At 41.2% G+C, this 23833-nt stretch overlaps 1 protein-coding gene across 3 annotated transcripts; it reads left to right on the top strand.

Moving 5' to 3' along the window:
* The first annotated feature begins 4355 nt into the window (after positions 1–4355).
* On the top strand, positions 4356–22598 carry brdt (bromodomain, testis-specific). Of its 3 annotated transcripts, none has more exons than XM_033622434.2 (20): positions 4356–4411; positions 9194–9464; positions 9677–9814; positions 10154–10292; positions 10555–10679; positions 11052–11393; positions 11482–11610; positions 12840–13037; positions 13138–13316; positions 13399–13709; positions 13803–13916; positions 14018–14173; positions 16221–16276; positions 16375–16555; positions 17299–17369; positions 18673–18748; positions 18833–18933; positions 19211–19404; positions 21465–21684; positions 21778–22598. In XM_033622434.2, exons 2-20 carry the CDS (start codon positions 9273–9275, stop codon positions 21841–21843), a joined length of 2988 nt encoding a protein of 995 aa, XP_033478325.2. In that variant the 5' UTR covers positions 4356–4411; positions 9194–9272; the 3' UTR covers positions 21844–22598. The 3 variants fall into 3 exon arrangements, with proteins under 3 accessions (XP_033478325.2, XP_033478331.2, XP_033478326.2); XM_033622440.2 differs by having other exon boundaries at positions 4357–4411; positions 13420–13709; XM_033622435.2 differs by having other exon boundaries at positions 4365–4425.
* The last annotated feature ends 1235 nt before the right edge of the window (positions 22599–23833 follow it).

Below are 23833 nucleotides of genomic sequence, written 5' to 3'. Positions count from 1 at the left end.
CTGAGTCAAACTAACTGATATTTACCATACTTACCCTTCAATTTACTGTATCTACATTACACTTGAAGAAAAAAATAGGTCTTTTTCACAACTTGAAGGCTTTAAAGAACAAAACCCAGTGTTTTCCTGCCCTCCCTTCGTTCGTCTGTCCGTCTTCCTCCCTCCTTCCCTCCTCCCTTCCATCCCTATTTTGTAGTGAGTAACGGAGACACTTAGGGAAAATGTATTGGACTAAGAGTATACATTTTATTTAGGTCTTGTAGTATAAAAAGGGAAAGATGACAGAAATATAAAAACTCAAGTATAGTACAGGTAGTTCCAAAAAATACTTAAGTACCAGAACATAACATTAAACCACTGATAAGTAGCAGCAGTGTTAGAAGAAGTGTGATCCTGAGCTGAAGTCAGCAAAACCACATTATAAAAATCTGTCATTGCAAGTTGTTGACTGCAAAATGTCTTTAAAATATCACACATAAGTAAAAGTACTTGTTATGCAAGAACATACTGCTGGATGAATAAGTACTGACGTGTTATCACGTAAGCAAGCAGTAGCTGTTAAAGGTGTAGTCAATTATAGCTACTTCATTTCCTGTTGGGTTGCTGAGGCCACAAAATGCATCAGACATTGAAAGGTCACTGCAGGCTTTGTACGTGCAGTCTTGATATGAAGATTAACTTTTAAATTAAGGTGACGTAAACTGTAGTTATAGAGGTATAAAGTAAGATAAAATTGAAATACTCAAGTATCATAATACCAGTATCAGTAGTAAAGCGTTTCTTGTTTCCCTCACTTGGTTTGAGAAGTTTATATCTTTTCGTTCAAAAACAAATACCTGTTGTTCCTCCTCACATTAGAAACATCGGGGGGCAGAGCCTTTTCCTTTATGACCTCCTCCCTTCTGAACAAGCTTCCTGTCATTGTCAGGAGAACAGACACTGAGTCAGTATTTATGGTCAGAACTCATTTAGGAAATCTGACAATCTGAATAACCACCCATTCCTGTCACTTTCTCAATCTCCTTTCACTTTGTCTTTTATTTATTGTGCTCGTCATAATGGCCTTATCTCCTTTCATTTATCTCTACTGCCCTCCACCCCGAGTATGACATGGAAAATGAACTGCTTCGCCACAATACGACACTAAATGTGGGGCTATCACTGACTTAATTATATACAGCTTACAAATCTTCATGCTATAAAATTGGTGACATGTTTCCCCTGAATATGCAGAGATATGAAGTTGGTCCTTGGATATGACAGACAGACTAAACCCTTTATGATAGTCTACACCGCTTCCTGTGCTTGCTTTCGGGAGTGAAATAACACGATGTCACGTCACAATGAGATCTGTCTTGTTGATAAAACTGCAAAAAATGTCACATTTGGGAATCAAAAACACAAACCACAACAAGATTCCACAGGCCTCTGCCATCAAACGTCTTCTGCAGGATCGCAGTGGGCCCACAGTTCTGCCCATGGCGCCATCTTGTGGACAAAAAGTGTAAACGATCAAGAGGGTAATATTAATGAGAACACAATATTGGATATTTCAAAAGTGCAATGTCTTCACAATGTTTTTGTGTTTACAGTAAACAGTATGGAGCAGTCATGTCCTACTGATGAAACTATTAATTCTTGATATTTAAAGCTGAAACTTGCTTTGGTGTCACTGCTTCAAAACATAATGATTTATCATTGTTAACACTATTTTATTTGCGTATATTTGGTATAAGTTGGAAAAATGACCAAAATAAATCACTTCTACTACAACATAAAGCAACTAATTTTGAATCTAAATTCTAAAACGATGAAGGGACAGCGCTGCACTGACATTAAGATGACAACTATCAGTCTAAATGTGTTGCAATTACATTTTCCACGTTTAATTTATAATAGGGCTACAAGGTCCAAGAAACTTACTTTTTTACTTTTCTTGTGGAATTTATCAATGAAGAATTTGGGGAAACAGTGTGTCTTTTCAATACAGCATATTTTTTTTAGTTTACCAATTCTTACATAGAGTATAGATTAATGCATGTAGTACATTTAATCCACTGTTCACACCATTATGTTTTCCTCATGTTGTATTCCATCATAAGCACAATAAAAGTCCTTAATTTGTACAGACACTAACACTTAGGCTGAGTTTTTCACAATTTATTCTGAATTTCCATCTTACAGGAAGTAAACTCATGCCTAGTTCAAGTTACCTCAGTAAAATCCACACATCTCACTCATTTTAATGATCACAACTCTTCATCCCATAGGCTACAATAAAAAGTATTCTTCAGACTTCTGATTCTACATGTTGGTCGTATTTATAAATTCTATTGTTTCAAATTTCCCAGTCTGAAAGTCCTGGAAAACATCTGCTATAAAGGAGGTGATGCGCAAGTTGTTGTCAGAATCTTTTTTCTTTCTTTTTTTTTTTTGCTTAGTACATTTTCACATTGACTTGGTATTGTGGTGTGTAGACAGCAAACATAAATGTAGACATGGATGGATAACTGAACGGGTCTACCGGGCAAAGGCTCAAGGGCCCACAGTGTCAGTGAGGGCAACTGGCCTTCACTTGCAAAATGTTAATCAAATTAACACAAAATGACCATAAAGAGATGCAAAGGATTTGGAAAGAGACATAAACTAACTACTACAACAGGCAAAACAACCACAAAGAGACACAAAATGACTACAGAGTACAAAACAACCAGGGGTGTCATAGTGGGTGGAAAACTGGAACTGATTACCTGGGGCCCATAATGGAAGGGGGGCCCTCAAGAAGCCTGGACTAAAAAAATTGATTTTGTTTGCAATTTTATGTCTAAATTAGTGCCATAAGTGAATTAAAATAGGATTAATACATTCATTTAATAGATTAGTTTGCTGTCACCAACAACACTGCAATGTTAAAGTACACCAAGAGGAGCCATCTTGATCTTGTGGTCAAACCTATTTTGAATGCTCATTCAGACCTTTTTTTAATGTCAATAGGCTACTTTAGATTTAATACACAGTGTTATCATAAGGCTAAAGAAGGCGGAGGATTTTAAGTACTTAGGGTCAACAGTCCAGAGCAACGGAGAGTGTGGAAAAGAAGTGAAGAAACGTGTGCAAGCAGGTTGGAACAGGTGGAGAAAAGTGTCAGGTGTGACAGAAGAGTACCAGGAAGATTAAAAGGAAAGGTGTACAAGACAGTGGCACTGAAGAAAGACAGTAGGCAGAGCTGGAGGAAGCAGAGATGAAGATGTTGAGGTTCTCTTTGGGAGCGGCGAGGATGATTAGAATCAGGATTGAGTACATCAGAGGGACAGCTCATGTTAGATGTTTTGGAGATAAAGTCAGAGAGGCCAGACTGAGAGGGTTTGGACATGAGGTTGGAACTGCCAGGCGAGAGGCCTGGAGGAAGACCAAAGAGGAGATTTATGGATGTTGTGAGAGGACATGAAGTGAGTTGGTGTGAGAGAAGAGCATGCAGAGGATAGGGTTAGATGGAGGCAGATGATTGGCTGTGGCCGAGAGAGGTTACCATAAGGCTAAAATATGTTTTGCTTAAAAATTATTTTTGGTCAAAAATGGCTCTTTTGATAATTGAGGTTGCTGACCACTGTTTGGGGATGTGCAAATGTTCACGGTGGCCTATTAAGAATAAAAAGAACGTGCAATGCAAAGAGATGGTGGCTCAAAAGGATATGCATTAATGCAACGCATATATACAACTGTTAAAGGGTTAATGTGGCGTGTTATTTTCTATAAACTGCAAAAGGGAAACATGATCGTGCCATATCACATAAACAATATAGTAATTCTCCTGGTAGAGAGGGGTTTGTAGCTTTTGTTTTCATTGAAACTGAGATTTCCGCTTCTGGGTCAGCACGTGAACTCACCGCTCCGCCCAGACTCCAGTTTTCTGCTCCTGTCGCTGCACACACACACACACACACACACACACACACACAGAGCTCCGCCGCTGGTAGTCACAGACACTGAGTGCTAGTGCGGAGAGACGCAAACTACACTAGTGACATTATTTACAGCAGGGTTGGTGTCTTTGCACCGATCGGTCTGTATTCTCATCAATCGATTACCCTCCGGGATCCTTCCGTGACACCGAGTTGCCATTTTGTTTGGAACAACTCAACCACAAATGTCTAAGTAACGTTAGTGCTTTACAATCTCAGGTAGCTACACATTTGCAGGACACACAGTGGGTTGTGTTTTTTTTTTTTGCATGAAAGAAAATGTTTCGAGCAACTTTTCTTGTGCAGAAAATCAAAGTGCAACACGTGTAGTTAGACTTGTGGCCAATCAGTTCTGGAGCCTTGTGCACAGGGGTATAAATTTGAGGCAGTTGCCGTAGAGACGTCTGCCGCTGAAGGGTTGAACGCAAGAGCCCGTGATATCTCGTAAGGTAACGTTAGCACGGTAATGCTCACTGGATGCCTTAGTTTAAAAATGCAAACTCACGTCATGGTAGCTTGTGTGACTCGACCGATGGGTGACACATTTGCAAGAAGTGTTATAAGTTGGCAAGAAGCCCGTTATGCTAACATCTTAACGGCTAACGCTAGCTAGACGTTAGCTATTAGCTACGCGAGGCTAGCTATGCTAACGTTAGCTGTACGTCTTTATTCGGTGAAAACGCACTCGGTAAGCTGTAACGTTATCGCCTCTGCTACGGTAGATAAAGCAGAAATAATACAGCTGTTGACAAGGTTAAAGAACCTACTTATTGTGGTACCGGCTGTCAGTTAGCTAGCAAGCAGGCTAAAGCAGCCGAAGTCGCCTGTTAGCATTCCTTCAGAGACGTTTAGCAGGTTTTATTTCAAATGTTAGCTAGCTAACGTAAATGCGTAGGTCACCGTTGTGTCGTTTAAAGAATTCGCAGGACGAAATTGATTTTACAGAATTTTTTAAAGCGAAATATTAGCTACATTGCCCCCTCGTTTGTCATGTGGACATGCTCTCAGCTAATGTAAGTTGTTTAACTAACCAGTGGGCGTGGTGGTGGCTTCACGTGTTGGCCAGAGATGTCAACAGCCGCAGCATGCAGACATGCTTTGACACGGTCATACTCACGTTCAAACTGATTTTGACATTATATCACCTTGAATTGCCCGTGAAATACTTGTGAATGCCGTAAATATTATTCTAATGTACATTTTTCTTTTAAATGTATTTGATAGGGACGATGCAATCTAACATAACGTTAGTCCCAATACAGGGTGTGGGGCTGATGGGTTGCACAGAGTTTATAGCTTTTGCTAATGTTCCGCTCTTGTCCCAAGGCCTACAATTTTATTACAATTCTACAGTTTTAAACATCATAAAACCATAATACACTTAAACATGAAAGCCACAATAAAAATACAAATACCACTATCCACATACTACTATACACACACCACAGTACACCAACACACTCACATTAATATCCCTCAGATGTTCAAGTGCAATTGGCTGAGAGTGGGTACAGCTCTGGTTTGCTTTCAGCCAGCACTTGACCTTTGTTGTGAGGGTTTCTAAATCTGTAATCAGTTTGATTGCAGTGGGTAACATGTTCCAGAGTTAACGGCCCTTTATGGAAAAAGCTGATTGTCCAAATTTAGATTTACGATACGGTACTTTACAATTCATCAAATCATTCACACTGCTCACGCTTGTCTTGAATGAATCTGTAAGGAGGCTCTGGAGCTAGACTGTCGATACAATTGAAAACTAATTTCAGGAAACAAGATGTGTATTATGAGCTTATTATACCAGACAATCATACAGTGCAACTTGTCACTTCACCTCAAAACCTTGTCTTTAAATGCTCTTGTATAGTTAAGAATTTAATTCTGCTCTACACTAGTTGCAGTTACCTCTGATTTTGTTTTATTTTTTTTACTTTACGTATCTGTGCTTGCTGCTGCAACACCTGAGTTTCCCTGCTGGTGATCAATAAAGGCTTATCTTAGATTCAGCCATGCTTGCAACACCTTACACATCTCATTGTAAGATGAATTTAATAATTAGCGAGAAGTTTAAGCTGTAGCCTACTGGTAACACAAATGAACATTTTTTGAGGCAGGTAAAGTGATGCTTCACTTTCAGAATCAGAAATACTTTATTGATTCCCGAGTGAATGATAATTCGTTACAGTTGTGCTGATGTAAACAATAAACTATTATAAGATGTAAGAATAAAAGTATGTAAATATAAAGCAGTAAAATAGAAATTAAATTTACGTTAAAATAGAATAAAATGTGCCTTGTGCTACAGCGTTTAACACTAGTACTTTAGATATCAAAAGAGAGAGAGACGAGAGAGAGATGACCTTCATCAATTAGGCTGATCTTTTATTGTTTTATTTTATTTTTGAGGCTGCTGAACCTTGACAGCATATTTTTGCAATCACACCATCTTGGTGTGGTTGAAACAGTTGGTGTGTTGATTCTTCAACTGGAAATAGAGTCGAACACTTTATTTACTTAGTTGCATTATGTTACTTTTGAATATTGGATCGTAAGAGTTAAAGAGTACTTAAAGGATAATTTATTTGATCTGGGTCTACCTTTGGATAGCTGTTTCTGTCAGACAGACAACAAACAACCTTTTGCATGTCATGCATCGATAGTAGGATAGTGTTACACCTTAAATTTGTTTTAACTTTGTAAGTTCAGCAACATATGATTATTTTCATTATTGTTTTAATTAACTAAATTATTATTATTGTTATTACGTCTATACTCCTTATAATTGTTGTGTCAGCCATTGTTTCAGCTGTAGTATGTCTAAAAACATGACTATGCTTTACCAGCATAATGATTTCCTGTGTGAAATGACTATGAATGTGGATTAGCATTTGACCTTCAATCTTGCAATTAAATAAGTATGACATGGCAGACTGTAAAGGAGGTCATTATTTAGTTGCTAGTTGCCTCGGTCATATGGTATTGAAATTCACTTTGTGCCTACATATGCACCCAACAAAAGCACAAAAATGTGCTTGACTTCACAAAAAATATTCTTGTGTTAAAGTATTGTAATTTATCCTTTTAAAATGAAAAAATAAAATGGAAATACACTGCCTGGCCAAAAAAAAAGTCACCACCAAAAAAAAAGGTCATACACTCTAATATTTTGTTGGACCGCCTTTAGCTTTGATTACGGCACGCATTCGCTGTGGCATTGTTTCGATAAGCTTCTGCAATGTCACAAGATTTATTTCCATCCAGTGTTGCATTAATTTTTCACCAAGATCTTGCATTGATGATGATAGTCTGACCGCTGCGCAAAGCCTTCTCCAGCACATCCCAAAGATTCTCAATGGGGTTAAGGTCTGGACTCTGTGGTGGCCAATCCATGTGTGAAAATGATGTCTCATGCTCCCTGAACCAGTCTTTCACAATTTGAGCCCGATGAATCCTGGCATTGTCATCTTGGAATATGCCCGTGCCATCAGGGAAGAAAAAATCCATTGATGGAATAACCTGGTCATTCAGTATATTCAGGTAGTCAGCTGACCTCATTCTTTGAGCACATACTGTTGCTGAACCTAGACCTGACCAACTGCAGCAACCCCAGATCATAACACTGCCCCCACAGGCTTGTACAGTAGGCACTAGGCATGATGGGTGCATCACTTCATCTGCCTCTCTTCTTACCCTGATGCGCCCATCACTCTGGAACAGGGTAAATCTGGACTCATCAGACCACATGACCTTCTTCATTGCTCCAGAGTCCAATCTTTATGCTCCCTAGCAAATTGAAGCCTTTTTTCCAGTTAGCCTCACTGATTAGTGGTTTTCTTAAGGATACACAGCTGTTCAGTCCCAATCCCTTGAGTTCCCTTCGCATTGTGCGTGTGGAAATGCTCTTACTTTCACTATTAAACATAGCCCTGAGTTCTACTGTTGTTTTTCTTCGATTTGATCTCACCAAATATTTAAGTGATCGCCGATCACGATCATTGAGGATTTTTTTCCGGCCACATTTCTTCCTCGAAGACGATGGGTCCCCACTATCCTTCCAGTTTTTAATACTGCATTGGACAGTTCTTAACCCAATTTTAGTAGTTTCTGCAATCTCCTTAGATGTTTTCTCTGCTTGATGCATGCCAATGATTTGACCCTTCTCAAACAGACTAACATCTTTTCCACGACCACGGGATGTGTCTTTCGACATGGTTGTTTAGGAAATGAGAAGCAACTCATTGCACCAGTTGGGGTTAAATAACTTGTTGCCAGCTGAAAGATAATCGCCCATGCAGTAATTATCCAATAGGAGGCTCGTACCTATTTGCTTAGTTAAATCCAGGTGGCGACTTTTTTTTGGCCAGGCAGTGTAAGTAAACAGAACTTGGAATGTGAATTGATATGAGATGGGGTTTGAAATGAAAATAAGTGGTATGTTTGACAAAAAAAAAAAAAAAAAAAATTAAAAACACAGTGTGGCATGGAATATTTGTTAATACTTTAGTGCTTTACCATCTAAAATATTCAAAATGCCCGTTAGAATCATGGGTCTTTCATGGTCTTTTTTTTTTTTTTTTTTTGCTGGGCTAAAATGCGGAATGGAAAAGTTTGTGAGAGATGCTGTAGGTGGCAGTATTACCATGTTTAGCAGGCAAGATGCTCCTGAGCATCCACTGCACTCCTATGTAGGTGTTGCTGTCCATTTGACTGACATTTTTAGACACACTTTGATAGCTATTCGGTTTTTCACAGGAAGCAGTTAAACTCACAGACATAATTAAGGCATATCCCGTAACTAAAACAAAAACCTCATTTCATCAGCCATTTTTTAAGACAGCTGGGCACTGTGGTTTTTAGCAAACTTTACTCAAACAGCAGTAAATACTGCATTTTTGGTGGGACTATTTTCTGCTGTGGATTGATACACATTTGACGCTGCAGAAACAATACATGTTATTAGCATGTATTAATGGTTAATAAATGATTTTTGTTTTTATATGGTATTAAGTAAATTAAAACCATTAGCTGCTACTAGCTAACATATGGATGATGAGCTCAACTGTTGGTGGTCCGGTTGTATTATGGGTAATGTAGGGTCCAGGTTTAAGGATGTCAGATGTAAGGCATAAAGACAGAAGAGATACTTTAACTGAATTAATTTTTGTTTTCATAATGTTATCCCCAGTTTACTTCTTCACTGAAGCACTGGAAACTGCTCTTTACTCCTTGTTCAGGAAAACGTGTGATGAACACTAAGTCACAGCAAAGCCTACTACGGACTGCTCCCCCCTTCATGGCCTTTTGGATGACACAATGTCTGATGTGAAAGTCTGTCCCACTGTGAGTGGAAACCCCCCTCCGCCAGAGGTCATAAATCCCAAGAACCCTGGACGTGTAACCAATCAGCTACAGTACCTGGAGAAGGTGGTGATCAAAGCTTTACTGAGGCATAACTTTTCGTGGCCCTTTCGCCAGCCAGTTGATGCAGTGGCGCTGCATCTCCCAGTAAGTCATACAGTAGTTTTTGTAGCATCACAGCACAACTCTAACATGTGTTGCTTTTTTCTCACTCTCATTGTAACAATCGTATTGCAGTGTTTGAACCTCAAATTAGGGGCAGTCAGCGGGCTTTGTCTTGGTGGATAACTTCCATTAGACTGTGATGTGGGAGGGGAAGATTTTGGTGTATTCATGCCAATGTGTTTGTTGTCTTTCAGGATTATTACACCATTATTACAAAGCCTATGGATCTGAGCACTATCAAGAAGCGTCTTCAGAACAACTACTACTGGAAAGCACTTGAATGTATAGAAGACTTCAACACCATGTTCACCAACTGCTACGTGTACAATCGGGTAAGAGGACACTATTTGTAACCCACCAACATGTACATACTGCAAAGGGCATTTCAAACTGCCCACCCAGAGATAGCAGACATAGAGAAAATTAGTTGTGAGGAGGTTTTGTAGGGCAGAAGTAGGTCTGTGAACTGATATATCGTTCACAAACCCTTCTTGCTGTTCTGTCATACTGTAATGCAAATGAGGTAGCTACTCTTACCCACCCAAAAAGATGTTTTGTTAGGTCACCACAGAGCTTAAGATCAATTTAAAACATTTCTGTGGTTACCATAAGAGTACATGCTACATTGAATGCTTTTATTTAATTCTAATGTATACATTTTTTTTCCACAGCCTGGAGATGACATTGTTTTTATGGCACAGACCCTGGAGAAGCTTTTTTTGCACAAAGTGTCCCAAATGCCGAAGGAAGAGTGGGAAGTCACGGCAATCACTGCGAAGGAACCAGTGAAAGGGAAAAAGATGAATGCAGGTATCTCACACAGCATCAGTCTCTTAAGATGTGGGCCAGTTTTACTTTTTAAAAATCTTGGGCTACTCTGTGTAATTGGATTTTTCATGATTTGATGATTGCTGCAGGTGTATTTGACAATGTCCCAGACACCTCCAAATATTGCCACGTTAGAACTTTGCAGTGCAGCAATGGCACAAAAGAAGTGTGCTGCCTAATTTTACCAATTTTAAAATGGTATCTGATTCTTGTGTATGTACGCACTTGACCTCATGTCATGCAGGTGCAATACATCAGAGATCCCTTGTGTCAGAAGTTGTTCTCCAGCAGACTGTGACAGTTATTCCACCAGATGTGCCTCAATTCATCCCACCCATCCAGCTCTCTGCACAAATTGATGCAGTAACGGTAAGGTGCACTTACACAGTTTAAATACTGACTTTAAATATTGAAATTGACCATAAGGGTTTGAGACGTTGCAGGAAAGAGGTTGTTTGGCTCGTTATTTCAGTAAGAAAAGAAACCAGAATATGCTGTTGAGAAAATCTAGTTCATAAATAACTTTTTTACCCAAATTTTTACAAGGTAAAATCAATGATTGAGTCCAATGCACCAGTAGTAGCTCGTTCTGTGGTTTGCATGTCAGTCTATTGATGTGTGCAATAAATGCTTTATCGTGTTAGACAGAATTTCTCATTTGCATGAAATTAGCAAATTGTACATTCTTTGTCCCACTGCTTTATCCAACTTATTAACTGTAACCTTGTTCTAAATGTTTAGATTAAAAAAGCTTTCAAGAGGAAAGCAGACCCCACGACCTCCACCACCTCCCTTGTCACCAGTCACGAGGTGTCTGCTTGTGGGGATCATGCAGCACCTTGTACATTATTCTCCAGAAGAAGGCCGGTCAAAGCTCCAAAGAAAGACTTGCCTGCCGTAGAGAGCAAGAAGGTCAGACTGTCCGAGCAGCTCCGATACTGTAACGATATCCTGAAGGAGATGCTCTCCAAGAGACACTACCCATACGCATGGCCCTTTTACACCCCCGTTGATGCTGTGGCTTTGGGCTTGCACGACTACCATGACATCATCAAGCAGCCGATGGACCTGAGCACCATCAGGGTAAGATGAATATGACGATGAAAATTATTACGCAACATTATTTTGAATATAAGTCAGATGAGTTTTCCATAATGTTTCGTCTCCTCAGAAAAAAATGGATCAACGGGAGTATGCAAATGCAAAGGAATTTGCTGATGATGTCCGACTGATGTTCTCAAACTGTTACAAATACAATCCACCATCGCATGAGGTCGTCTACATGGCGAGACAGCTGCAGGTATAGATTTTATTTTATTTTTTTGTTCGGTCCAATCAGTATGGCAATACTAAAAGGTACCAAATGGAGTTTTATTATAAACAAAGCTAGTTTTATAGTTAGTGTGTTTCTGAATATATTCATCATAGAGCTTCTGCTAACACAATTTTCGGAAGAATTTGAAACCTACATTGTGTACGTTCACCTGAGCTCGCTGGCATGCTTTGCCTTTGTTGACACAGGACTCCCTAAAAGTGTTTTTTCTTTTTTTTTTAAACCTGCCTCACACCGAGTGTTATGTGCCAGATGCGCATTCTTGTCAGCTACACTTTTTGGATAAGCTAGCAAATTTTTTGATCATCAATTTACAATGACACACTTAGGTTTTTGCTCTTTGGACTGCTGGCATGGTTGCGACTAGACTTGCCTGCCAATTTTCAGATGACTTTTACATGACTCCTGATAAATTCTCAAAGTGATCATCATAATGCCATACTGAGAAATATGTCCAACTAAATGGTGCTGAAACATATTGACATTTAGATTGATTAAATTATGTCCAACAACAAAAATCTACTCAGATTTTGGGGGGTGAGTCTGTATTCTAATATTAATTTAGCATCATACATCAATAGATGCCCAAACAGGCTTACAAGGCAGAACAAAACTGGGGCACATACCTAACATGATTGCTCCGTAGCACAACTAGTGGTCAAAAACTCCACATGGTACCATAAGTTATGTTTGTTACCTACTTTATGTGATGTTTTTAATTGTGCTCTTTTGTGTTTTAGCATTGTATCTGTTGAGACACAGTGGTGGCAGGAAGGTTTGAACAGCCTTTTATATCCCCAGAATAAACGAAACGCAGAGGTGTTAATGATGTCGAGGTGTAAATGCTGAGAGGTTGTAAATGTTGTAAATGCTGTTGACAAGCAACAGTAACACTTCATAGGTGTGGTGCACTTGTTAAATGTTGCTAAAATAGTGACATTTTTTGTAGGGGAAGGCGTCTCTATTCTCTTTGGCAACGTAGACGCGCTGTAAATATAGATATCATTAACTGTCACTGTTTATTTGTTTGATTGTTGGCAACACTGTGCAATATGGATTGGTTCCAGTGTTGCACGCCATATTACAGCTGGCATACGTGAACACAAAAGGTAACAATACACAAAGGATCAGAAATGGAGTAGGCTTTAGATAATTAATACTGGCAAATGGCAAAAAACAGTTGTTTCTATCAACAGGAAGTTTTTGAGGCCCGATATCTGAAAGTTCCCCAAGAAGCAGAGGGTTGTTCCATACCTCATCATCGAGCTGACAAGAGACAAGGAGACGGAGCTGGAAGTGTGTCAACTTCAGAAAGTTCTGAAACCGAGAGCTCCGTAGAGGCGGAGAGTCCATCAGAGGAGGTGGCCGTGCAGCTGGCCAATCTAGAGGAGCGGGTGGGTGTATTCATGCCAGTAACAGTGCAAATGGCTTTTGAGCAGTTATTCGCTTCAGTGCATTTTAACCTAATTGGCTCATTAATGGCTGGCTTTGCAGTTGAAAGCTGTCAGCGACCAGCTGAAAAGACTTGCCCAAGAGCCCCTGCTGAAACCGAAGAAGAAAGACAAGTTGAAAAAGGAAAAGAGAGCCAAAGAGAAGGACATCGCTCGACTAAAACACAAGTCATCAAAGTACAAATCTATTGTAGAAAAAGCCAACCACAAGATCTCTACTTTGTAAGTAAGCTCCAATTAATATGGTTTATATGTCATACTAATGTTAAACTGAGTATTCCCCATGTGCTAACGTTAACATTAGATGTTTCATTTGTACGTCTAGGCATGGCAACAGACACAGTATTCATGGAGTACCTTTGAAATGCAAGGATGAGGTCTCATCAGCACCGGTGAGCTACGAGGAGAAAAGGCAGTTGAAAATAGACATCAACAAGCTGCCTGGTGACAAACTGGGCAAGTTGGTGAAGATCATTCATGCCAGGGAGTCCTGTCTGCGAAAATCATCTCTCGAGGATATTGAGGTTGACTTTGAAATACTCAAGCCTTCCACACTGAGAGCCCTGCAGAGGTTTGTTGCAGCATGTCTGAGAAAATGCAACAAGAAAACTGGCCGTAAGTACAGCTCGGTCCTCCTGCTTTGCTTAATCTTCCTGTCAGCAAATGCACCTTTTAAAAATGTAGGGTTATTATTTCTTCTGTCCTCAGAAAAAAAGCAGGTGAAGCCTACAGAAGGACCACCGCCTGGAAAACTAAAGGATGTCAGGACACCTCAGGTTGCCGCTAAAGAGCAGCACTCAATTAAGAAAAAAAAGCAATCAGGTAAAATCTGAATTTGATTAGCAATGTAATTGTCACAGTTGGGCTTCCACTCGTGAGGCATTAAATGTAAAAATGACACTTTACCTCTCTTTTGTGAACAGCTAAACCCGTGGCAGCTCCTGACCTCGGCTGCCCTTCACGCCTCAGTGACAGCAGCAGCAGCAGCAGCAGCAGCTCTTCGTCCAGCTCTGAAAGCAGCTCCAGCAGCAGCAGCAGTAGTCATTCTAGCACTTCTGATAGCAGTGACTCTGAATCAGGTTAGCTGCTTTCCCGTTTAGCATTATACCCTCACCTGCCTTTGGTTCACCATAGTCCACTCTCCTTTCTTAAAATGAGAAATAAGCTGTGGGTCATTTATTCACCTGGGTGCCTTACCTCTACCTTTCAAAGCTGTCTCTTGGTTGCACACCACATATTAAATTGTTTTATGTTTTTGCACATTCATCAGGTGTTTGGTCTTTGTCTATTTTACACTAGTCTTGTGTCAGCGCTAGAGAAGGATTTGGAATCACCGATTATCTTTCTGCTATAGTGGGGGAAAAAACACACTGGCTTGTTTTTGTTTCTTTAAACCAATCACAGTCATCTTGGGCTGCACTCACCAGGATGCAGCGATGGTGCTCTTGCAAAATAGTGTCAGGGGTGAACTTGTTTTAGTGGAACATTTGCATGTGGGGGAGCTGAGTACTGTCATTAAAATTTCTCTGCAAAAGAAAACGCCACAAAGACATTAACAGTCACATGATTCAATTTTAAGTTGTAGAAAAGACAAACATAATCTGATGATCGTAACCCTAGAGATGAAGCCTGACTCTACTTCAGCTCGGGAGGAGCTCAACAGACCAGTTGAAACCACAGATGACTCTATGTAGCTCTAGCAGAAAATTATTACAACGATATCAGAGAAGCTTTAGTAATGTGGAATAGATTGGAACGTCCATGAAATTAGTGTTTAGCGTGTAAGTTGTTAGCTTGGAGGTTGTTGTTTGGAAATGGTAACAGGCATATAGCGGAAGGGAGGGAGAATGCTGGCTGAAATCAGCAGCCCAGTGGCAGGCTTACAGTCTCAGTCTACATCTGGTGAGTCAGACTTAAAGGATAACTTAGGTATTTTTCAACCTGGGCCCTATTTTCCCATGTGTATGTGTGCGTATGATTCATAGGTACAACTCGTTTGAAAATTGGTTCAGCATTGAGGGAGGCGGATGCAGCCGCGAGGTAGATATGGGGGCAAATGCGTCCCGTATAAGTTTGCGCATTAAAAATGCTTTTTTCGCCACTGATTGGTTCAGATCGCCAGTGCTATCTCTGTAAATAGCATACTAAGCGAATCTCTGAGGACTGGTGGTGCTCCTGTGGTTGCTGTGACTCCATGCCCACAGAGGAAGAATGTCTCTGTTGCAACGAGTGGGACCTGTTGCCCAATATTCATGGTCTCGATGTGTCCTGTGATGATACAGAAACTACCAAACGCTGTGTAACTACGTTAGAGGATTTCCCCCCTCTGATCAACAGGGCAGTGCTGGATACCTTTTTTCATGTGCCCAAAATAAATTGGAGGAGGCGGCCAAAACCACAGAGACCAAATGGTCAACTATCCATCAAGTAAGTATAACTAATATGTCTTGATGCATGCAATACTGATACCTAGAATTGTTGTTTTCTTCCGGCAACAAGCAAAGCTCTCGCATGATGACGTCACACACAGCCAGGAGGAAGTGAAGGGTAAGGGAAACGCTTAGTATGCTATTTACAGAGATAGCACTGGTGATCTGAACCGGTCAGTGGCGAAAAAAAGCACTTTTAATGCGCAAACTTATAGGGGACGCATTTGCCCCCATATCTACCTCGCGGCTGCCGGCTGCATCCACCTCCCTCAATACTGAACCAATTTTAAAATGAGTTGTACCTATGAATCATACGCACACATATAGATGGGGAAATAGGGCCCAGGTTGAAAAATACCGAAGTTATCCTTTAATTGCACACACAACTTTTAATACTCTGTCCACATGAAACAGGTGCACATGTCATGTTCCCAGTTGCTGGCTGAGTTCTAGTTGCTGCAGATGCTAACTGGGGGTTTGTCTCCGGAACTGCTGCCTACGCTCCTCCCGGCGAGGTGGTCTGTAGTAGCGGATAGCGAGGCATAGGACATAATGTGACTCAAGGCTCTAGCTAGCTACATAAATATCAACTTGAATAAGCTGCAGATGTGAGCTTTTGGCTTCAGTTAGCAGAAAGCTGAGCAATTATGACTCCTCACTCTGTAGACTGTGAATTATTAATGTGCATGTCTTTCAGTGCCAAAAACAAAGAAGCCAAAAACTAAAGACTCTTGCCAAAAGGTGAAGAAGAAGGTAAATACATTCAGTATTTGCTCAATGAAATCAAGAGATTCATGATGAGATAATCATGCTGGTTACAATCAAAAGTAAAAATGTCCCTTCTTCTTAAGTCAAAGGTGACTCGCGCTGCCTGTGGCAAGCAGAAAATGGAGACAAAAGATCTGACAAAAGCCTCGGTCAAGACCTGTCAGCCCCCTCTTGCTGTGCAGTTGTCGGCAGCAGAAACCAAAGGCCCCCCAGCACACCGTAGTGAAGACCAGACCTGTGATGGGCTGACTCTATCACCACCAGGTACTGCTCACATTTGTCCTCTTGTCACTACACTAAGGTAGAATCGAAGTTTGGCAGGAAATGCATGTTAAATTTACAGGATGATTTTAAAATAGTGATTTTCATTAAGACAATGGAAGTGTGTAAGCCTTGGGCTCAGAAAAACTGGGTCACCTTTTGCTTCAACTTGATATCACTTCAAATGAATATACGTTTTTGTCTTTCTGATGCTGAGGTGAGACTGTTTACATTAACCCCATGTTTGTTTTTCTTAGTTCTGCATTATCCTCTCGTTTCTTTCCCAGCCTTTTGTGCCAGAGCAGCATTAATACCTCCCAAAAACCCCGTACTCACCCTCACTCACACTCTCAGATCAGCTTTGTCAGCTCTTTTAACAAATACCTCATTGAGATTCCTTATTCCTCCCTCACTGATGCAGCTCCACATCAAGTAAACCTCTTCCAGTGCCTGTTCAGCCCAGCCCAGGCAGCCTGTTCCCCTTTAATTGCCCCATATGCTCAGTGTCCTTCAGAAACAAAAGTTCAGGAAGTGAAAACTGGCTCACTTACACTCTGTTCTAATGAAGCTGAACAGGAAGGGACCAGTCAATTACTGCCCCTATTTCACTCCATCTCATGCTGCTTCTTCCTGCCCTAGCTTGATTTTACTGTGCACTAGCTCATGCTGTACGTTTTTATAAGCGCACAGTAGCTCTTTTCTTCTCACATGCCTCTGATCAATATCTGTCCTTTATTGTTTGGCAGATTTGTCTGCACTTTTATCCCCCATGGCCTCTCCAGGAGTGTTGCTGGACTGGGCTGCCACCAGATTTGAGGTACTTCTACTGAAACACTTGGACTGTACCTTTTTAAATGACCTGCATATAAATGAGATCAAACGACGCATGTTTATTTAGTGGAAAAGGCTCTATGTGTAACCCCTTTGACAGTGTGAATAACCTTAAAATCAACACTTCATGGTAGCTGTTGAGCTCTTGTTATATCATACACATGGCCAAGTTGCATTTACAGAGCACTCTGAAGGGGCCGTGTCCACCAAAGTGTTTTTCTCCCAGCTGGAAATGCCAGGCGCTCCTCAGGAAACAGCCAGCTGGGAGCGTTTGAGAGCACTTTGGAAGTGCGGCTTTTTTAGCTGAGACGCTTTGTTTGTGTCTGGTTGCTATGTTTCCAAATATCCTCACGTATACACTTCAACTAGCCTGAGTGTCAGACTGAAGCTCCCAGAGCCTTCAGTCTGACATCGCCTCCATTGAAGGCGATTTACAAGGGGGGGAGGATTTGATTTTTCCCTAACCAATCAGTAGAGATCAACGACTCACCCAGAATCTGACGTCATTAGTATCCATGCATCAGGGGTGCCGAAAACAAGCGAGCATTGCCCGTTTAAAATGTCTCCGTCGTCGTGCACGCCCAGCTGCATCTCCATTAAATCCAGTTTAGCAGCTTCCTTAATTTGGTCCTCCATTAACACGAGTAGTGGCGAAATACCTCGATAGCATCGTTAATGTAGTCTGTAGGATCTGTAGCGGTCGCCATTGTTGCTATCCTCACCAGTTACCCACCGGCGTACAGCTTGACATCAGCGTGGTGCTGATTGGCTATTCGCTAGACCCGCCCCCACCCCCGGCGTTCATTGGTCCGTCCATCATTTGGACAAGATAAATCGCAAATTCATTGAAGTATGCCAGACCAGAGATGCAAGCCTACTCAGTTGAGTGGGCGGGGTCTATGGTCTGGAACCAGGCTACACTTCAACACAAGGTAGAGTACTTGCTTTGGGTGACAGGAAATTAACCTCCATTGTTGTTCATCAGCACTTGTACATGTAGGATGTGACAGTTGTCTTTGTGGTATTTGTCCCTCCTCTGCTGTGATTTAACGGCTGAAGTGACAGTGATGGGCGCGGTGTTTTTACCTTAAGTTAGACATTTTCACATTCTCAGCGCTCCAGGAAAAAAAGGCCAAACTGGCAGTACTAGGCGCAGAATTCACACCCAGTGCCTTATCACGCTGCTGCTGTTTATAGCGGAGTGTAAAGACGTGGTGCTCTCATTGCTCTCAATGACATGAAGAAGGACATGAAGATTTTAAATGTTAAAACTCAATGTCAACTTTCAGCCAGGCCCTGTGCTGTCCCCTTTGAGAGACAGCCCACTGCAGTCCAAAGATGAGACCACGTCCAGTAAGTCGCTAGGTGAGCGCCTACTTTTACATCAGCATTTATTTTGAAATAACTAATACTTAAGCAGAACACTTATTTTGAAAGTAATTCTGCCAGATTCCGGGTACCCTGAGGATCTTCCCGACAGTCAGCCGACTAATGTGCCTTACACTAATGAAGCAAGTAAATCTGCTGAAGAGGAAAAACATCCCAAAAAGGTTAGCATTGTTTAACTGAGTTTATAATTACAAACAAGTGTTGACATCATTTTCCTGGAATGTTGAATGATTTTGGCGATCAGGATGCCGAGGGAGGGTTGCACCAATGAGGATTAATTACAACAGATGGACACAGTTGATAAGACAATGTTTTTCTGTCCTTTTTATTGGACAGAAATCAGTTAACGCAGCTTTAAAGATGATCCTAGTTGGTGCCACCAATTCCCACCACACTGGAAATGGATTGTAAGTAAACATGGTGATTTATCTTGTTTAGGACATCGTTCTAAAAAATGCTGAGTCTTGGGCCAAACTGGTGAGACAGTCAGTCACTGCAACTGCAATCAAGTCCTCAAAGGAGAGTTTTCAGCAGTTCCGTAAGGCCGCCATAGAAAAGGAAGAGCGTGAAAAAGCACTGAAGAAGAAACAGATGGAGGACAACAAGGAGAAGGAGGTTTCTGAAAAGAGCAGGTATTCAGCAAATACATCAGATTTACTTCTGAATTTAATTTCTTTATTGAAAAGTGGGTCCATAATGTATTATTTATGAGGATTTTAAATCATTTTCTTTATGTATTTAAATCCAAACATTCAAATTTTGGTTGAAGTACATATATTTTAGTGTCAAAATCCTATTTTCCCAAGACCTTACTAAAACAATTCCCACCCGACCAGACATAGGTTTCTGCATGTTGATGTTGCTTCATATAAAACCCCCCTAATGTGCCTCTTCGTGACTGAGCCAAGTCTTCTTTGGCTTTTGTGTTAATTGTGTTAATGCTGCATTCAGACTAAGAGCGACACAGCAACAGACTACAGTTTCTTTTCAATGGAAGCTGGTGACATGAAGCTACAACTTGACACCTGAAACATGTCGCTGTTGATGGTCTTGACGAAAAGTTTAACCAGCCTCAACCTTTTTTAGTGCTCCAATGACACAGTAAGGCGTTAACCAATTTTGTTCCTGTGGCACTGTGTTATTTAGTGTAGTTAGCTGATGCTATGCTAGCTTTCTGTGTATTTTGGTGCTCACACGGAAAGTGAAATTTGTTGTTAAAATGGGGCAAAGACACTGCTTAAAAACATAGATAGAAGAGTGTTGTACAGTTAAATTATTGCAAAGTCTTATCTGTCTTAAGCTTGAAATTGATTTGGGTTGATCAGTTGTTATATTTATTATATAGGACAAATCTATTAACAAAACAATCTCAAGATTTAGGGTGCATTCACACCAGGATAGTCTGGGCGACTTGGTACGATTGGGCGGGCAATGGCGAAGAATTTCACATCTTCATTTGGTTCGGTTCCCTTTCACACTGCACTTTTTAAAGCGGACCAAACCGCCTGGACAACGTCACGCAGTTACAAGAGCTGCTCGTTTGCGGGCGGTATTGCCCAATACGACCACTGTCCAGGAAGAAAAAAAGCATGAGGAAGGAGAAAACCCTGCTCGATTGGCCAGGACCAAAAACGGAAATCCATCCTCTTCAGCCGCTTGGTCACCACAAAAGCACCAAACGCCAAAATGCACTGCGCTCTACGTCACTTCCTCTCTTTGGTTCCCTTCCTCTGTTTCGTTCGCTGGATAGTCCTTTTGCATTTCCCACTGTAAGTGAAAAACACCAGGGTTCAATTGCAAGTGAACCGAGAACCACAGTTTTCAAGCGGACCAGGGTTCGCTCGTTTGGTTTCCGCACCAGAGTTCGCATGAACGTTCACACCACTCCAAACGAACCGAACTATCCGTAGAAGCCGATCAGGGTTTGTTTAAAGTGGACCACATAGCGCCAGTGTGAATGCATCCTAAGCTTCAGATCATTTTTTGATTTGAAGAGTAAGAGATTGCACATGGCTACCCAAGTGAGGATTTTCCGTCATCACGAGAACGGATATTGACACATTTTACTCAGATGATACTTGTTTCATTCGAGTATTTGTCTCAACCTTCTAACTGGTATGGGTGCATAATGATACACTGCTGTGAATGCCCCGTTAGTTCACATCCAAAAGTCACGCAGTAACCAAACAAGGCAGCAGGAGACAAGCGACTTTCATGGTTTGGAAGGTCTACTGTAGGATCTACTGTAGGTAATACACTGATTATGGATTGAAAACCTCAAACAACCCCATTTCAAAAAATTTGAACAAACCCTTTCCGTCATTATCATTATTATTATTATTATTATTATTATTATTAGTAGTAGTAGTAGTAGTAGTATTATTATTATTATTATTATTATTATTATTATTATTATTATTATTATTATCAGCACTCTAACCTATGTCACTGCTTTTTGCCTACAGCTGAGTGGGTGTTTCCATTTGAAAAACCAGGACAGGTGGAGTCGAGCTTAAAAATGCTGCCCTTAGACAAGGTTTAAAAGATGCCACTACATTTTTCAGCATAATTTAGACTACCCAAATCCCAGTTTTTGAAAAAGTACCTATAAACCAAAGGAGCATTTCTCTGTTAAAGCCTGGTGGATGATTTTAAGAATTAATTTTAGTTAATACGGTCATTTTCCTTCTAGCTTACCAGCCACTTGTAAAGCAGAAACAAATTCACAGCCTATTAAGGAGGATCCTGATTCACCTGATTGTACAGAAGGTGTCCTCGACGCACCTAAAGATGTTGAGACACATAAGCCAAAGTCTCCCACAGAAACCCAACCTCTAACCACGCAGTCCTCAGTCGATAGGCAAAGAGAGATGGCCCGCAAGAGGGAGCAAGAACGTCGCAGGCGAGAGGCTGTGAGTACCCTCATCCATGCTTGAGGGCTAATTTGTTTTTTGTAGTAAAATGAGGTTTAAACAACCAATCTGTGGTTTGTTTTCTCTTTACAGATGTCTGGCATTGACATGACTATGCAGCGGGACATAATGACCACATTTGAGCTGAACCTGGACTGAACAGAAACTGGGATTTACTTGGAAAAAAGTACTTCTGTGTTGTTTGTATGAATAACTGGAGCTCTTGGTTCTTTCTCGGGCACAAAAGACAACTTCACCAACCTCATGTATGTTCTTGAGATTAGAAAATAAATGTTAATTGGGGGGGAAAAAACATTCAGTAAAAAATAAACGGATGTTGCCCTTCATTTGTATTTGAAATGGATGGTAAATGTTTGCACTGACACACTGTTGAATTTGAGATGATTGGGGTCACGCACTGTCAAAAATTGGAACCTGAAACAAATATTGTGTGCGTCTTTTTCTCCTCTTTTCACATTTGGATGACTCCTATAGGTGACAGTTGTGTACGACAAGCTAATGAATGTATCCATACACTGTAAATGCCACCATGTCTCGTTTGCTGAAATGTGCAGTGTTGTTCAGGTCTGCTGTTACGTTATCTTATTTGATAAACCAGCATGTTTCAGGTGATCCTGACTCAAAAATATACTAAATGTAGGCAAAACACTGGTTTATATGTTGATGTTGCACACGCGCGCACACACACACACACACACACACACACACACACACACACACGACTTCTTCTTTTGTTTTTCTTTTTTTTTTTTTTTTATTAGATATCATTCTGTACTCCACATGCACTGCACTTTGTTGTTCATACAGTTCTGGCTGTTCCAAAGTTGCTTTTGGAGACTATCAACATGTTCTGTATGTTACAGTTTGTATATGCTGAATAAATAAGCATTTATTTCCTCTTCTTTCTTTCTTTCTTTCTTTCTTTTTTCTCAAAATAATAAAGCTATTTTCACTAAGCGATCTGCATCACTTTATGAGGCACGAGGCCACGGTTCTCTCCAGCAAGATATATGGATGGAATGATGGATATAAAAAAAAATAAAGGGGACACCAGAAAGTTTTCTAGCCTGTAGGGCAGCATACATGCCACTGCATCCTGTCTTCTCCATTAAGGCCACCATAAAGGGCATTTCATTTTGTTTTCTCCACTGGAGGGGTACCCCAGAGGGCTCTTTATCATGTCTTTTCCATTTAGAGCCACCCCAGAGGGCACACTTTGTCATGTTTCATCTACCATAAGGCCACTACAGATGCGGTATCCAAGGGCACTTTAGCTTATTTTCTAACATGGGTATATATAGGAACACGAGAAGCTCAAAAAATCCCAAGGACTGACAGAGGAGCTGGAAAAGATGTGGGGAGTAAAGGTAACAGTGGTGATCCGAGCAGGGCTGTGAGAGTGGCTCCAACAGATTCCAGGTACAACATCTGAGGTCTCTGTCCAGAACAGTGCAGTCCAAGGCACAGCTAAGATACTGCGCAGAACCCTCCAACTCCCAGGCCTGAGGAGGACCTGACCTTGAGGAAGACACACCACCACCACCACCACCACCACCACCCATGGAGGGGTGGTGAAGTGATTAACATGGATCGTCTTGTTACATCTTGTTACAGTGCAAGTTCCTGCTGGGAAACCTTGGGTCCCGGCATTCATGTGGATGCCAGTTGACAAACACCGTACACCTAAACACTGTTGCAGACCAAGTATCCCCCTCATGGCAACGGCACTCCCTGATGGCAGTGGCCCCCTTAGCAGGAGACTGTACCATGCCACACTGCAGAAACTGCTCAGGAACGTGACAAAGAGCTCAAGGTGCCAACCTGGCCTTCAAATTCCCCTGATCCCAATCCGATCAATCATTCATAGGACGTGCAGGTACCCCAGAGATCCTGTGTCTATGCCTCGGCAACCTGTGACCTGTTGAGGCCTCTGGGACCTCTAGAGGTGTCCTGTGGTGTCTGGCACCAGACCGTCAGCGGTGTATCCTTTGAATCCTGTGGGTTGCAAGGTAGGGTAGCGGCACATCCCACAGATGCTCAATCATAATGGGATTTTTGATTTTTGTTACGTTCCTCGGGCCATTTCTAAACAGTCTGGTTGGTTTGGTGATAGCGTTTTCGGTACTGA

The sequence above is a fragment of the Epinephelus lanceolatus genome, chromosome 6 (genome assembly GCF_041903045.1).
Source record: "Epinephelus lanceolatus isolate andai-2023 chromosome 6, ASM4190304v1, whole genome shotgun sequence".
Lineage (NCBI taxonomy): Eukaryota > Metazoa > Chordata > Actinopteri > Perciformes > Serranidae > Epinephelus > Epinephelus lanceolatus.
Note: the sequence above shows the minus strand (reverse complement) of the source record. Positions and strands in the feature narration are given on the sequence as shown.

Excerpts from the sequence above, each read along its gene's own strand:
- brdt (XM_033622434.2), top strand. The coding sequence starts at position 9,273 with ATGTCTGATGTGAAAGTCTGTCCCACTGTGAGTGGAAACCCCCCTCCG. Across the intron at positions 11,394-11,481 it reads TGGACCTGAGCACCATCAGG|AAAAAAATGGATCAACGGGA; the intron begins GTAAGATGAATA and ends TCGTCTCCTCAG. Across the intron at positions 13,038-13,137 it reads TGGCCAATCTAGAGGAGCGG|TTGAAAGCTGTCAGCGACCA; the intron begins GTGGGTGTATTC and ends CTGGCTTTGCAG.